This window comes from Gouania willdenowi, chromosome 12 (assembly GCF_900634775.1).
Source record: "Gouania willdenowi chromosome 12, fGouWil2.1, whole genome shotgun sequence".
Classification (NCBI taxonomy): domain Eukaryota; kingdom Metazoa; phylum Chordata; class Actinopteri; order Blenniiformes; family Gobiesocidae; genus Gouania; species Gouania willdenowi.
Genome location: NC_041055.1, coordinates 8947070 through 8965004, shown reverse-complemented (window position 1 = coordinate 8965004; position 17935 = coordinate 8947070). Strand labels below are relative to the sequence as shown.

Genomic DNA, 17935 nt, shown 5'->3' with positions numbered 1-17935 from the left:
TGGTTCAAGGGTGAGCAACATCAAATTTGTTTGGACAAAACCTCCTCCCGAGTCATCAGTGACGATGTCATCAGTCATGTGATGATGTTCCACCTTCAAACACAACCTCATCTGGCCATCCATTAAAAAGCTACTTACACTCCCACTTTTCTATATCAATACATAGTTCCTACGGGCACTGCACTAGTTTTTGAAAAGACAAAAAGATCAAATTCAAATATTTAAAGTCCTGCAGAAAGCAAATGAGATCAGAAGCTTTAACACAGATGCTAACACTGAAATGACTAGCATTGCTAATTAGGCCAAAATCAGCATTGATATGTTGCATTAAGGAAAAACTATAGAATAGCGACGCAGTCTTCACTAATGCTTAAAGCAGTGGTTCCAAAACTGGGGGTCTGCCCCCCTCGGGAGGACGTGAGCCCTTGAGCTTGAAAAACAGATGTTTTTTTTTTTTTTTTTTTTATTATTTGCCTTTAAATAAACAAATAAAGAACTTTATTACTGTTCTAAAATATGTGAATACATTGTTTAACAGTCGATATTTTTATTTTCTTTAAAAAAAAAGGTCACTTTATTTATCTTTTTTTGCAACGGTGGTCCTAAGAGTTTTGGCGCAGAAGAAAAAGTTTGGGAACCACTGACTTAGAGGAGGCTTTTACGGCAAATGACATTTTACTCGTATGTGAGTGGATGTGCCGTTCATGACCCTCAAAAGCAGTGCTTGGTGAAGCAGCAGTAAGAAGATAAATGAGACAATTAAACAGTGCTCGATGGCATCTCAGTGAGTAATGGTGTCTCTTCTGTGCACAAATACAGTCCAACACTGTTGCAACATTAGCAGGTCTTTATGTGGTGAATGGGTTTTTGGCCCAAGCTTTGTTTTTTTTGGATTGATAAACTGTGTAGGATTGTTGAGTCTGGAGTAATTTCATCAGCAACTATTGTTCCTTAAATAAATAAAAGTAAATCATAATGCACTAGCATTTAGTTTCCCACAAAATGAAAACCATAGGGTTGTGAGTCCTTTGATGACTTCAGCATTCTCACATGTTTGTCCCGTTATATCTGGTTTTCCTTTATTGTTGAGCTCCTCCTGTTTGCATCTGATGGTGTACAATGACATTCCATGTGAGGCACAGAGAGAATAGTAAACATTCGCAGCCAATGTTTTCATGGTCGTCAATAAACCATTAAAATCACTTTACATCTTTGTTTTTCTGATCAGTTTAATCAACTATTGTAGTGAAAAAAACAACAAACCTAAAATGGAATCCAAAGCTTGACCAATGTAGTGTTAAAATGGAATTTTTAACTTCATATGACACAAAAAAAATCTTTAATTAGAATATCATAAGACAATATAATTTAAGGGAATATAATACAGTGTAGAGCTTTTAATTCTCAAATTTAGTTTCTATTAAGACATTTTTTAAACTGTAAAATCAGTGAAACATAAGAAAAAAGTACTTCACAATACTTTATTTACTACATACATAATACAGTACAAATTACAAAGCCACTTTTTAATCTTAGTATCAGTATTGATAGTTGTTTACTCACAAATATGAGTATTTACTGATACAAATACAGCAGCTATGTTGCTCTGCTTTGAAACATATTTTTTCTCCAACTTCAATTAAAACAAACAAATGTAACTACATAGCTATCATTAATAAATATAGAAAATCCATGTGAGTCAATTACACATCTGTGGTAAGAGATAGTTTGTTAATTATTGTCAGTATCGGCTTGGGGTCTGGCCTGGGGTCCGGTCCCTGCTGGCTCTGGGCCCGCCGGCGGGCGCCCGCTGGCTGCCCGTTCGGCGCGGCTCTGGCCGACTGCTGGGCGTGGGCCTTGGCTCCTCTGCTGGAGTCTCGGGCGGGGGGCTCTCTGGGCCCTCCCCTCGGGGGTTGGGTGCTTGAGTGTGGGTGGGTGGGGGCGGGATGCAGGCGGGGGGCCTTGGGGTTGGGGTCGGTGGCGGGATGGGCTGGGTGCTCGGCTGCGTGGGGCTTCCTCGGATGTGTGTGTGGGGGGCGGTGGCTGCCTCTCGGCCTGGGATCTTGGGGGCGTCTGGGGGGTTGCTCGGCAGTGGGGGGGTGACCTGGGGCTCCCTGGCCCCCACTCTTTCTGCTGGCCTGGCTGCATCTGTGGGCCCGGGGCAGTTCCTGGGTTTGCGGTAATGGTTATTGCATATATACTGGTCTACGATGCACTGGCACGCCTTGGGATGTGGGATAAAACTCATACTGGGCTTAACTTTAGACATGTTAATCCCAAATACCTTTAGGTACTACCACTCACTCATTCCCTCTGTCCACAGCCACCACCATTATAGCTAAGCTTCACACTTGTCACTATACTGGCTTGATTACACAACATAATAAGCACAATATATTCTACAACTTCACATCTCACCCTCACTGTATAACAATCTATTCTTCCCCACCCTTTCTATTTCCTACCTTGAGTCTCTTTTTTCCCCTATGTGTAGAAATGAAATTATTTATTTGTAAAATGAACTCTAACTTCTACAATAAAAAAACATTGTTATTAAATCATTTGTATCACTAGGATTCTTACTGCAGCATCACATCTTAAGGCAGTCTGATATTGCTTTGAAATCAAGTACTATGTTCAAAGTGCAAATAAACCCATTTTAAAACAATCATATTTGCTTATCTAGAGTAAAAAAAGTTCAAATATTAAAGTAGCTAATGTGATATTTAGAATTGTATCTATTCGCTTTAACTCAATAATGTAGATTTGATCAGCGGAGGATGATCAAACATGAGAGTGGTGTAGAAAATAGGATTAAGTGTAAAAATTGTCCAGTTGTTGACTGGCTAACCTGAGTATTTCACACCATGTGGATCGACTAAGATGTGAGTCAGTAGACCAACAGGAAACTGAGGCAGGGCTTTAACTGATTTGTCACAAATTGACAGTAAATGTCTGTAAAGTTCAAATTAGAAATTATAGAGGCATGGGTTCATCAGTCCTACGATGGACTGGTGCCCTGTGTAGGGTGTGCCCCCGCCTAACGCCCAATGAGAGGTAGAGATAGGAACCAGTAGACCCCAGTGACCCTGAAAACAGAGGTCGGAAAGTTGATGGATTCATTCCTCTATCTACGATGGTGTAATGATATTAAAGATATCAGCTTTGTGCAGTGATATTGACACTAAGGGACACTCAGTATCAATCAAGCACCAGTTAAACACCACACAGCAGAAACAGGCGACTTTTTTTTTTTTTCTTCACAAAAATTATATTTGTTTGTCATTTTGTATTATTTTGTTGAGTCATTTTTTGTATTATTGTCATTTTTGTTGGTTTAAATTTTTTTTAATTGTCCTTTTTTTATATTTTTCAGTTATCTATTTCTAGTCATATTGAGTGTTTTTGCAGTAATTGTATTGTCCTTGTGTATTGTGTGTGTGTATGTGTGTATTTTTAGATTTTTGTGTACTGGTGCCGTATTATTGTTTATTATTCTATCATTTTGTGTTTTTGGGGTAATTTTGTGTATTTACTTTGGGGGCCACATTTTTGTAATTGTTCTGGTCTAACTAATTATACACAAATGACTTCTAATCAATGTCAATAAATGTATATATGTTTTGTGTGTGTGTGTGTGTGTGTGTGTGTAAGTAAGTGAGGGAACTGAATTATTTGTATTGCTGCTCGTCTTGGAAACGACCGTAAAAAGCCTGCTGGTGTGATGAACTGTTGCTAAGCAGCAGTGGTTGCTATGTGGTGGCGATGGGGCATGGGTTCATGTCCGTGATTGAATCTCATCTTGTTTCTCTGTTAATTTTCATAAAACAAACGAGCTAAATTACAATATGAACACAAAATGACTAAACACAAAAAAACGACTAAAAAAGAAAATATGCAAAATGCCAAATAAATAAAGAAAATGGGAGTAAAATACACAAAACAACTATAAAAACACGTCATTATCAGATAAATACACAAAACAGCGTAAATACACCAAATGACTGAAAAATACACTAAATGAATCCCAAAATTAAAATAAAAAAACCACAAGACGGTACAGAGAAAAGTAAATAAAATAGTTTAAAAAATGACAGAAAAATGACAAAAATCACTCTAAGCACCCACAAAATGACAACAAAAAGACAGAGAATAATAGAAAATATATAACATGAGAGAACAACACGCAAATTAATGAAATACACAAAAACGACTCCAAAAACATCAACAAAATGATAAAAATGGGAAAAATAAATAAGACACAAAACACACAAAATGACAAATACACACAAACTGTGGCCCTCAGACCTTTGTAGCCCCTGCTGTACTATAACTTGCCCATGTCTGCTCTGTGCTAACCTGGCTTCCAAGCATTAAAACATTTCTCTGATATTTCTGGCCAGTTTAAAAAGGAGTGCTTTGTTCCATACTTAGTCCTTAGCATCCCGAGCTGTTTTCTTCTCCACTACGCTTTCCCTGGTTCAGAGGAGTGAAGGTGAGGGTGGGGAGGTTAGCAGGGCGAGATACTGGCAGCCATTTGTACTCCAGATCCTGAGATGGAGGCTCTAAACTCCAGGTGTAGTGCTTCAACAAGTATGTGCAGGTTTCCTGTGAACAAAAGGAGAATCACATCCTTTAAAATCGTCTTTAGATTGAGCCTCTACGCAGAGATGGGACACTTTAATCTCAGCGGGGCCACAGCACTGATCGTCTGATCTGAGGGTCACATTATCAACATTCATGTCAGCATTTAGAATAATGACCAACCTGTGTGTTCTTTTTACCGACGCGTATTTATTTGTTTGTCCATTAGCAGGATTATGTCAAAATTGCTAAATGGATATTAAAGAAATTTTAACCAAAGACGGACCTTACGCAATGGAAAATTCCATTCCATTTGGAGGTGATCTGGATCAATATATATATATATATATATATATATATATATAGATACTGGTTTAGTGTGTAATTGACTGATCTTTACTCACTTTGACTCAGTATTGTCGAATCGGTGCTTCAATTACCACACCAAGTTTCATCCAGATCGGTCCCAGATTGGGGATTAATTTAATGAAAAAATTGGGGTGTCCATACATTGGGACCTACTGTATGGTTATTAACTCATTGAGTGCCATTCACATCTACAGACGTGAATTGTGTTTTTCGGCTGGGGTTGCTAGGAGACAGTGTGACGAAGCTCTCAGTGAATATTTAACTTGTACCATGATGTAGTGACCAACTGGTGCCATGTAGGTGGCAGCAGAGCACCTTTGGATGAGAGATCACCCATGATGGGCAGAGCTCAGAGGAAGAGGAAAAGAGTTTACCAGACAGAAAATGGCGCTACGAGAGTTGAAGTTCCCAGCAGCCCAGTGGAGTATGACGGGGGGAGAGACTTGGAGGAAGGCCAAAATACAGTAAGAAATCCATTCAACTCTGACATAGATAGCAAAATAATAATAATTTTGCCTCAAAAGCCTGGTCTCAGTGTTGTTTTGGTAGTTTTATGGAAGGAAACTAATGTTGAGGTGTTACTTAAGCAAAAAAAAAAAATTGCTTCAAAGTCACTAATAGATTTGTTCAGAAAAAGATGTTTTTTCTCAGCTTTTTTGTCACAAACTGGCGATTTGTGTGACACTTGCCTATATTCAACTGAGATTTTTCAGAATCTGGTGTCAGAATTCAGGGTCTTTAAAAATTAGTGAAAAAGCTCAAAAATGGCTGGCACTGAGTGGGTAGAAATTTTGAAAATGGCTGGCACTGAATGAGTTAATGGGGGTAGAAATTTCTCTCAAGCCTTTAAAATGTGAATGATCATGGTACCATGATCAGGATCATTGATCCAGATAACTGACCATATCTGCCAAAAAGGAGATTTGACACATAGCGGAGGTTTGTGCTCTGAGGGGCTTCTTCACTAAAGGCTCAGGGGTATTAAAACGTGTGCAAATGTCACTCCACGCGCTAATAAGGGGTACACACCCCATGGATTTATTCTGAATTAAAGCTCTCATGTAAACGTAGCCATTTTGTATGTTTTCGGAGCCATTGTGTGCTTTTAACTGGTTGGCAGTTGGCCATATTTTCTCTTATGCAATTTCTGCTTGTATCTTTGTTTCCTGGTTGAAAACAAGCATTGCAACACATTTTCGGAGCATTAATTACCGTAATTCTGTGTCGTATCATAATAGGTTAAAGTTGGACTGACATCATTTCATCTTAAAACGCTCATTCACTAAATGTGGACTTCCATATGAGTAGTGTATTGTGCTTGGTAAATCCTCGTACATGCAGCATTAAGCTCCATCAGTGCACCATGACGGCTGATGTCATAACCAACCTGGCACATTGGATCATTTCAGAGTCACTGTGGGAACCAATCAGATTTAACACATTTTTTTTTTTTTTTTTTTTTGCGCCGCCTTCATTTCACTTTATGAATGAAGCTTTTTCTGATAGTGGGGGAAGAGTGGGATGATTGAGCGAGGAAGGCCGAGGGGAAGGAAAGACCATGAGGGAATGGGAGAGGGATAATGAAGAGGGGGTTGGGAGGAACGAGGAGAGCGGAAGGATGGAGGGAGGCAATGAGTCACATCTCTGACCCAGATCCCTGCGGTCTACTTTTCACTCTGATCACTCCCTCTGCAGGGAGTGCATGTGTGCGCATAATGACATCTGAGCAAAGCACAATTACGCTGCTAACCTGTGAGATGGACCACATACTCCCATCAACGCTGAAGGCTTAGAAACGACCAAAATATATTAATCTACCAACCCTGTGGAGACTATTTGAAGCCTTCAGATAAAGCCTTGAGCTTGATGCTGCCTCATATTAATAACATATCATTAATAAATCACAGTGGTCACCTTTGTGGGAAAACAGAAAAGGCAGTTTATAAAGAGAGATAAAGTCACACTTCAGAGAAAGGATAATAAGGTAGAACAACTATTGGAACAAAAGATAAAACAAGAATTCTCAACTGAATTAAGGCCTTGGCAGAAACAAAAAAAAGCATGAGAAAATCACAATATGAAAATGAAATAAAAACAGTTACTTTCCAACTATAATGCAGGTCAATTCTAAGGCAAGCTAAAACAAACTGAAAAATATCATCAAATCAATTAACAGCAGAGACGGTTTTATACTTTCCTGAAGAATTAAATAAAACATTCTGGGAGCTTTATTCAAGAGAATTCCAAAGGCGTTCATATTTTTGTGACGCTGCTGTAATATTTTTTTTTCTAACAAATAATATATTAAAATATTCAGAAGTTTTACAACATCTAGATTAGATAGACTTTAATAACCCCTTGGGAAGGCTCCGTCAGGGAAATTACAGCGCTTTGATAACTTGTACAAGTTTTGAATAAAATTTAATTCCATCATGCATAATATGTCCATTTGTAACAATCAATATAATAAAATGTTCAGATCATTAGCACCACTTTTGCTCTCTATGTAGTATTTTCATAACTGTTATAGTTTTTAAATCAGATCAAATTTGGGTCAGATAAAAAAAATACACACCATATTGTTCCATTTTGTTTATTTTTTCTTTTTCTTATTCATTTAGGGTTCTATTCTCCCATCTGGGCGTTTTTTTGCGCGCCTGCAGTTACGCACTTCACGCACCGCGCGTAAGGAGCCAAAAAGCGCGAATGTGTGAATGAAGGCGGCTGAAGGAAAGGAGGCGGTGATGTCATTTTTTTTTTGAAAATGATAAAGTTCACTTTTAATTTGAAATGCCCTCATTGATAAACAATGTAACAGGTTGATTTGATCAGATTACTGATCAGATTATTGCAGTGTGACTGAGTCACAGTTAAAATCTCTCTCCTTGATCATCATCATCGCTGTAAACCAAGTTAGATGCACTGGAGATATGAGGAACTAACGCGGCTGCAGAGCATCCTGCTTTAATACAGAGGGATGTTTGCAGTGAAACAGAACTATTGGCTTCCATAATACACAGTTTTAAATATAAATTGTTTAAAACGACCTGAGCCTCATTAAAATATGTGTGGGAACAGTTTGTGTTCCATCCTCATCTGCATATGACAGCTTGTTTCACTCTGTAGTAGATCAAACTGTGACTTTATGTTAAACATAGTATGAAAATAGTTGAATCACTGTGACCAACGTGGACAGAAGTCTGCGTCTGTCAGAGTTTTAATTAATCGCACAGCAGCAGCTGAGTGATCACAGCTGTGTGTGGCTTCAAATGTAACTAAGTCCATATTTTCTAGTGCAATATAATGTTTCACCTTATTGGGGCTCTGCACTTTTCCAGGGTTAGTAGCGCGTAGGAGGAAAAGGGCTTACCCACACTGGAGAATGGGCGTAAAGCCAGATTCGAATGGGAACGCCCACATTCCAGGGCTGCTCCACCCACAGTGCGTAACTGGGATGAAGGCCCACGGCTGACTTAAGTACAGGGGGAGAATAGCACACAGCCTAAAACAGTGCTGCTGCACGGCTTTTTGGACTTACGCACATGGGAGAGTAGAGCCCTTTGAGTTGAAAAAGGTCTGACAACAAATGTTATGTTCAGGTCCTGCATGGAAATTCTTCAACTCTTCTACTCCCTCACAAGTCACAAGGCTGTGCTTAGTTCCTGAAACATGGCAACGTTTGATTTTCCGTGAATCTGTATCAAGTAGTACCGAAGGAATTTGGTCAGTACCTAAAAAAAACCACATGAATCGTTATTTTTAAACTCACCAATCGGCCCAAAAATCCTGATCGTGTAAAGCCTAGTTTTTACAATCCGCCTCATCCTTTAACTACTCTCACATTCTCCACATTAGCAATATTGGCTTTTACTTTGAATAAATGTCATGACAGAAGTCTACCACTGGTATAGAACAACATGTTACGCGTATGAAAACCTGTGTGATCCTTAAATGGGCGTGGGCAGGTGCTTGTATGGTGATGTGGTGAGCCACCATGGGGACTGAGCAGGATTACAAAGACAGACAGTTCCTGGATCTCTCCTCCTGGTATAACTAACACATACTGACAGCCGTGTGCTGTCATTCCCATGAGTGGTGCTCCATTTCCTGAATGGTTGGGGGCGGGTAACATCCTCTCATATGGTTTTTCCACTGTGCATCGCTGTGCTTTGGAAGCTCTTCATTGGTTGTGCCATTGCGCTTTGGCACAGCTAGCTAAAGGCTAATGTAGCTCTTCTACAGACAGATTAACTGATTTCAAAAGGATCATATTCTCTTACTAAAATATCTTAATAGTGAGTTCAGCCCATCTGATATCGAAAAACAATTCCAATTGTTTTTACAGGACTTCAAACCTTGCTTCAGTGTGCACAAACACTTATTTGAATTTGTATATGCAATAATAATGAATAACAATGGCTTTTTTCAAGGAGACTCAAAGCGCGTACAGACACCATTATTCGTTCAACTGGCAGCCAGGGGGCCACATGCAGCCCTTGGTCTAATTTTGTACGGCCCCCATAGAAAATGTACAACATTTCTCCAAAAACAGATAATATTACTGAAAAACGCACAAAAGGACAACACAAAATCACACAAGACGACTACAAAAACACACACACACACACACACGAAATATGTCAAAAAAAATTAAAATAAATCCAAAAACAATATGTATACACAATAGGACACCCAAAACACACAAAGCAACAAAAACACAAAAAATGAGAGAAAGGAATCCAACATGACAACAGAAATACACACAATTACACCAAAAACACTAAATTACAATTACAATTACTGGAAAAAAACAAAACAAAAAATATTACAGAAAAACAAAAACAAACTGACAATAAAATATACATGACAAAAAATATGACCCCAAAAAAACATTTCAAAAACAAAATGTATATAAAAGTAAATAGAATGACAACAAAAAAAATGGTAAAATTACACTGAAAACACAAACAGAAAAACATGCAAAGCAACAAACAAAAACACAAACATTTACAACAATAGTAACGCGGAAAAAAAAGTACACAAAATTACTACAAAATTACACAAAACAACCAAGAAACAGAACATTAACACAAATATACAAAAATAACAGGAAAATATAGACAATGACAACAAAAACAAACACACCTTTTGTTCCTTCATGTGTTAATGCTCAGATTAGTCATTATACTAAATGCTGACATGAAAGTTGATAATGTGAAGCTCAGATCAGACAATCACATCTATGTGTGATAAAAGTTGCTCTTCTCGTCTGTACAGTCGTTGTGTGAAAACAGTGTGTGAGGGCAGACGAGACGAGAATCAGTGTGGTGTGTGTGAAGTGACCTCACCTTCAGGAAAATATCAGTAAGTTTAGCTCCGATGCAGTTCCTGGATCCATTTCCAAAAGAGCAAAGGAAGTGCTCCTGTCCGGCGTTTCTACACATCAACACACACACAAACACATTTGGAGCAAGGTTAACATATGGATTTAATAGTGTCAGTTTCTTGTGAAACATGCAGACCACCTTGTTTATTGATTGATTGATTGATTCATTGATCTGTTTCTTTGGAGCACTGTCACACTCATAACTCAGTAATTCATGCACACTCACATAAGGGGACACACAACAAATTGAATGGGTAATTATAAAATACGATCGTCTCTTCAATTAAGATAAATCAAAAGTTTTTTTTAAACATGTGAGACTGAAGACATTTCATCGCATATTTCATTGAGGTCTGTGGGCCCTGTTACAGGTCAAAGACGGAATTATTTTTTACAGTAGACAATGATCAGTCTTAGGAAGAAAAAAAAAAGTCATCACTACAACTATAAATGAAAGCATTTAAAGTATACGACGGATAAAAACATGCTTCCGGCCATCCATCAAAGTTGTGCTTATGCAGGCCTTCTTCTACCGCATGTGTCTAATGCATCCTGTCTTCCTGAAACCTGAGATATGATGAAAAGGAAACAGGAAGCATTAGCAGAGAGTCTGTGTCTGTGAGTCCAGGGTGTCAGATGGTTCCTGTGTGTGTGTGTGTGTGTGTGTGTGTAGAGATTACTAAAGTTTCTGCTTACATCCAACAGTTTAAATTTGCTGGTAGCCCATCTTAAAACAAGATGTTCTTCAGAAACTCAAGTCATAACTAAAAAAATAAAAATAAAAACTTTCTATCCTATATTGGGATGTGGTTTGTGTTCATGCTTGTCCATCCCACACATCAGTTGAACCAGTAGAGTATATTCCAGTGTTTCTCAAATGGGGGTACATGTACCCCAAGGGGAACATGATGGCACTATAGAGGGTACTTGAGAGAGAGAAAGTGGAAAATTGACAACAAATAATTGTCCGTGTTGGTCTCAAACCAGGCTTGAGATGACCAAAAACGCTAAAAAAACTATAGAAATGAATCAATTCAGGAGCCACTAAAATCAAAAACTAATTCTACATTGATATCAAAATGAGGTCACGATCCAAAAAAGGTTGTGAACCACTGCACTAAATACTGTTTATTTCCACGTATTTACAAAATGGGATTCTTTAAAATGTGTTTCATCACTCGTTCATTCCATCATTGTGCTCAAGTAGTTGTTTTTAAATAGTTTTCAATTTTCTATATTTCTGAATCACTTCATTATAAAAAGTTAACCTATCATAAGTAACTAAATCATTTCTAACAGTCAAAATTGTCACTAAAATAAAGTAAAAGATCATTTAAAAACACTTAAAGGTCCAGTGTTATGCTATTTTTCACACATCTCCATTTCTTCTAAGAACCCCAACAACATAGTATTTGAGGTTTATTTTCCTAAACTCGCCTGTTTTCTGGAGTTTGAACCCTCTGAAAAGTCACTTTCAGGGCGCTCCTAAAAACAGGCTGTTTTTTGAGTCTTCAAAAGATGAACTCATCATCAAGCTCTGCAGAAGCCTGATAACGATCCTGGTCATTTCAATCAGGTGTGTTAGAAGAGGGAAACATCTAAAACATGCTGGATAGTGGCCCTTGAGGACCAGGATTGGGGACCCCTGCTCTAGGTCTTCATCATCAAACCCAAAGTGTTCCCATATAAGAGAATTTGACTTGTTTACCAAGCGTTTCTCCTGCCATGTTTCAAGACCACGAGCAACATCTTTCCTTGTGTTGCCCTGCAGGCTTCCTTTGGCTTTGAGAGGGGCGGGTTGGAGGGGAGGAGCTTGCATGTGCTTGGATTAAACAACTCAAAGTTAGTATTAATAACATGTGTGTGCCAAGCTTTATTATCTGTATATGTCTGAAATAGTGGGTTTGTTTTATTTAGCGAATAAAACATGTAAAATAGAAAATGTTTTTTTTAATAATCGTTTTTTCTCGATTATGTTATTTTTGTAATCGTTGGGTGTAATAATCAAAATCGTAATCGAATTAATCGGATTAATTGAGCGGCCCTAAACTGCTGTCGCTAAGTTTGTTTTACCTGTGAGGTAGTTTTAGAGGGAGGAGCTCATATTCTTATGTAGGGTAGGAGGAGCCAGGATAGTCAGTAGGAGGAGTTTCCCCATTATGACGTCACAACGCGGGAAAAATCCAACTCGCCCGTTTCAAGTTTTGTTTTGTTTGTTTATTTGTTTGTTTCAGTCTAACAAAAATATTCAAACATAAATCACAATTTAAAAATATATATAACAAGACTGAAACTGGCAGAAGCAAAAAGCTTATACGCCCAACATACTGTAAACAATATTCCAGTAAGTTAAATACAAAACATACAAGAGAAATGCAAGCATTCAACAATTACATATGAGCAGCCTTTTTTCAAATAATGCAAAATATATAAATACATACACATGTACCTTCTTTCATATACAACATTTAACTAATGTCAAAAAACACAAACATAAATCTACTGCTTCACATAACCCTATAAAATATATTGTGACATTTTCTTTTTGAAAATAAATGAGTCATTCATTCTTATTTCTTTATCAACAGAATTCCACAAATTAACCCCAAGAACAGACAGACATCTTCGTTTAACTACTAATCTTGCTTTTGGAAGAATAAACATCAATGGATCTCTTAGGCTGTATTTGCTGCTCTGTAGTGTGAAGTATTTTTGAACGCCTTCTGGAAGAGTATTTATTTTTGCTTTGAACATAATTTGTGTTATTTTATAATAAACAATATCTTTAAATTTCATAAGTTTTGATTGAACAAATAATGGATGTGTGTGGTCATAATATCCTGCTTTGTTTATTAATCGTATGGCCTTTTTTTTTTGTAGTAAAACAATATCATTGATTATGGTTTTAAAAGTGGTTCCCCAGAGTTCTACACAGTACGTCATATATGGCAGTATCAAAGTATGATAAATTGTAAGCAAGGAATTGTAATTAAGTAAATATTTTGTTTTGTATAACACACCAAGTGTTTTTGAGATTTTTGTCTTTATATAATTTATGTGTTGCCTCCAAGATAATATGTAGTCAATTATGACTCCCAACAACTTGATACCAAAGACACGCTCAATTTTATCTCCATTTATTTCAAGTTTTATTTCTTCTTCAAATACCTCATTTTTGGTTCCAAAAATCATAAATTTAGTTTTTGCAAGGTTGACTGTGTAATGACCTGATTGCTTATTAAATCAGTATATTTGTTTACAAGTTAAATAACACTATAACACTGAGTATATTTGTTTACAAGTTAAATAACACTGGGATGTTGAATGCATTGTTTTTCTACATGGTAAAAGTTACATTATTTTATGGTTTGATATTAAAACATTACTATCAAAATATTAATAAATTCATTGTTTAGTTAAAAGTTAAAAACAAATATGTAGCCTATTATCTGTTTATTCTGTGGTGATGCTTTGTGTGCGCTTCGCTAGTTGAGAAGCGTAGAAGAAGAGACATTACCGGAAGCGTAGAAGAAGAGACATTACCGGAAGCATAGAAGAAGAAAAAAGATACGAGAGAGAAGCCCGAGAGATGGCGTGTCGCGCTGTTGCATGAAAGCGACGCGTGCATGTGTGATAGAGGAAGGCGTGAAAAAGAAACTCAGTGACTTTGGGCCTGGATGGTTGCCCCTCGCTTCTGTGGACTGCTGTGGAGTTCGTGAGCGACCCGCACCGCGAGGGAGTGAGCTGTGGGCGACGTTGCCAGGACAGAGCTGAACCAGCTGAGTGAAGCTAGCGCTAAGCTAACGCTGCTCGTCGGGAGTCGGACGGTGAGAAGAGACGGTGTTGCCGCCAGGGGGATCGGCACTCATCCGCGTTGAGGACAACGGGACAGAGGGAGGTTCTGCGTGCGTCAAGCTTTCTCATCTGGTCGTGAGGACAAGGTTTTCGTTCATTCCAGACTGGTAGGATTATCGTTTTCAAGTTGTTTTCCAATGGATAAGAGCTCCAACGCGCGCCAACGTTTCTAAAAGCAATTGCTTAAAACTAAAGAGTGCACTCTAAAAGAAAAAAAACCCTAAACTTTATTCCAACTGATTCAAAACTATTTACCACTAAAACTGTATTGTTTTTTTCATTGTTCCATCTTTGAATACAGCAGACTAAGTCTGAACTACAGTTATTGTGTGTGTGTGTTTAATCATTTTATCATTTAAATAATACACTGTAAACAATACCATTTCTTGATTTAACTAATGATATTTGCTCATTTGGTTTAGTCATTATTATTTCTGGGAAACCTCTTATCAGATTTGTAAGTGAGCATCATATTTGACCCTAGACACAGTTTTTATACATCGGGATGTCTCTTTTGCCATAGTTATTATTCAGTAAGGGAAAAAGGGGTTAAAGATTAAGAAATCTCTCCTTTAACCTAACGAGCCGGGTGGCAAAAAGGGTTACATTTTTGGGGGCTCGTCCGGGATATATTTTTTTTTTGTTTGTTTATGTACAGTGTGGGTCTATTCCTTTAAAGCTGTATGTGATGCTACTAAATATTTTTGAAGTTTTGTTGTAAAATCTGAGAATTTTGGTTACTTTTTCTGCTTCAAGTACTGAAAATGGAGGCAGCAGAGATTAAAGCTTGGTGCCACAGACATCAGTTAGATCCCACTCATGCTTTAGTTTTAAGTGGTGTATGTGACATCTCAGATGAGGTTTTACAGGAAGTCTTGAGCTCAGTTAAAATTTTGGGAAAGACAAGAATAGTGGACAAACGTTCAGACTTGACTTCCAAGACTGACTTTGTGCTAGTCCAGACCTTAACTAATGTGACTGAACACACTTTACCTGACCAAGTGGGCGTTCCAGGTGAAGTTGGTCCCTGGCCTGTTCACATCATTCCGCTAGAAACTGAACACCAAGGAGATTTTCAAGCAAAGTTGCTGTCATTTCTTGAGCATGAGGGCAAAAGTATGTCTGATGTTAAAGGACTGTTAAACCCGTCATCCCTTGATGTAAATACTGCTCTCATCAATGCCATTAGCTCACTTGTTGACAAATGCAATGCTGCGCCTGCTGATATTCAAAGCTACAGGAAGCTCAGAATGTTTTCTGGTGTGCGACCAACACCTAGTGGTGAAGAGGAGTATGACGCTTGGGCAGAGCAAACTACACACATGCTGGAAGAATGGCAATGCAGTGACAGTGTCAAGAAACAAAGAGTTGTAGAGAGTCTTAAAGGACCAGCGGCTGACATAATAAGATTCCTCAGAGTACAAAATCCCAAAGCTACAGCGAATGACTACATGCAAGCTCTTGAAACAGCCTTTGGGACTACTGAAACTTCATCTGATCTCCTAGTCAAGTTCAGACACACATTTCAAAGCGAAGGTGAAAAACTGTCCACGTACCTGCTGAGGCTCGACAAGTTGCTACACTGTATCTTCAGGAAAGGAGGATTGCAGTTGGCAGATATGAACCGACTCCGTATTGAACAAGTTGTACGAGGTGCATTACCACATGACATGATCGCAATGCGCATACGCATGACCCATAAACTAAGACCACCGCCTTCCTTTAATGATCTGCTGAAAGATGTCAGAGAGGAAGAGGACATGTTACAAGGCAGAACTGATGCAAAAAGTATGGTTATGTCAAAACCAGTCACCTCAGTCCCCAAACCAGCACCTGAGAATAAAGCTGACCCAGAAGTTGAGAAGCTCAAGAGAGAACTCAGGGAGATTAAAGCTGAAATGAACAATCTTAAAGTGGCAACTGTTGCAACAGCAGCAGCTCAAACTGAACCAAAATGTCCAAAACTTGACAATACAACCAAAAATAGATACCAAAGAAACATCACTTCTCAAAGATCAAAGAACACAGATCTGCCTGGGATCTTTTGTTACAGATGTGGAGAAGATGGACACTACATGAGAGACTGTGATGGAGTTGAAAACTTGCAAAGAGTAAATAAGCGGCTTATCAAACTGACAAAGAAGTCGGGAAACTACCAAGGGGCCCAGTAAGGGAACGGCCTGGCGTCCCAGAGGTAAAGACACGTTCCAAGAGCATCAAAACTGAGGAAATAGTGGAAGACACTATCCCAAAAGGCTTAGTGGGCCCAAGCTCTGCTGTACCAGTTCAGATTGAAGGCATTTACACAAAAGCAATACTTGACACTGGCTCTCAGGTCACTCTACTCTACAGATCCTTTTACGACAGATATCTGACACATCTGCCATTGACATCTATCAGTGCTCTACAGATATGGGGTCTCAGTCCTGCTGATTACCCGTACGATGGCTATTTGTCACTCAAGCTGGAGTTCAGGGAAGCTGATGTTGGCGTGACAGAGACCATTGATGCACTTGTACTCGTCTGTCCTGATCCAGTTGTTAAAGATAATGCAGCTATACTGGTTGGCACCAACACTCCAACAGTGAGACGTCTCATAAAAAGTTACAAGGACAAAGAGGGAGAAAACATCACAACAGTGAAACGCATTCACCCTGCTTTCCAAAAGGCTTTGGTGGAAATATCAAAGTCCCCCTCTGAAACTGACAGCCAAATAAGAGGATCTGTATGGTTTGCTCAACCAAAACCAATAATAATACGCCCAGGAGGTGTAGCAAGGGTCAAAGGCGTGCCAAAGTTTCAAGGGATACCAAGTACTCAAGCCATTTTGGTGGATTTACCCGATGACTTTGCAGAAGAACCAAGGTTTCCAGATCGGCTTCTGGTGAGGCCGGAGCTACAATCAGTCACTGCTGTGAGCTCCAAAAGAATCACTGTCCTTGTCACTAACAGTTCATCTAAAGATATCATGCTGACTCGAGGTATGCCAATCGCTCACCTTTTTCCAGTGGATGTGTTTCCAGCGCCCTCTGTGAAAAGAGAGACCAACCCTAGAACCTCAAAGAAACTCACCCCATCCTCTTTTGACTTTGGAGCTTCACCTGTTCCTAAAGAATGGAAAGATAGGTTGGTGAATAAAATGCTTGAAAGAGGAGATGTTTTTTCCACCCATGAGTTTGATGTGGGCTGTAGCAAAAGTATGCAGCATGAAATCAAAACCACAGAGGATAAACCATTTCGAGAGAGATCTCGCCGCTTACCTCCAGCCGATCTTGAAGCCCTCAGAGAACATTTGTCAGAACTAAAAGGAGCTGGCATAATCACAGAATCTCGCAGTCCCTATGCCTCCCCTATAGTGGTCGTGCGAAAGAAAAATGGCAAGATCCGGATGTGTGTGGACTATCGTACCCTTAACAGGCGCACAACCCCTGACCAATACACAGTGCCTAAGATTGAAGACGCTCTGACATGTCTGAATGGAAGCAAGTGGTTTAGTGTCCTAGATCTCAGGAGTGGATACTACCAAGTGCCCATGAGTGAGTCAGACAAAGAAAAGACCGCTTTCATATGTCCCCTTGGGTTTTACCAATTTGACAGGATGCCACAAGGTGTGTCAGGCGCTCCTGCAACTTTCCAGCGCATCATGGAAAAAACTGTCGGAGACATGAATCTGCTGGAAGTGTTGGTCTATTTGGATGACCTCATTATTTTTGGAGCAACACTCGAAGAGCACGAGCAACG

At 38.9% G+C, this 17935-nt stretch overlaps 1 protein-coding gene across 2 annotated transcripts in view; it reads right to left on the bottom strand.

Moving 5' to 3' along the window:
* Positions 1 to 2093: 2093 nt before the first annotated feature.
* LOC114473343 (beta-amyrin 11-oxidase-like) overlaps positions 2094 to 17935 on the bottom strand; it is a 43901-nt gene continuing 28059 nt past the window's right edge. Inside the window, exons 10-12 of one of the 2 annotated variants that reach the window (XM_028462905.1) lie at positions 10302 to 10389; positions 4431 to 4608; positions 2094 to 2148 (exon numbers count right to left, since the gene is read on the bottom strand). In XM_028462905.1, coding sequence (XP_028318706.1) covers positions 4438 to 4608; positions 10302 to 10389 — 259 coding nt within the window. In that variant the 3' untranslated portion in view covers positions 2094 to 2148; positions 4431 to 4437. Of the gene's footprint in view, positions 2149 to 4128; positions 4609 to 10301; positions 10390 to 17935 lie in introns of those variants that run through there. The other variant, XM_028462904.1, reaches the window with a different exon arrangement.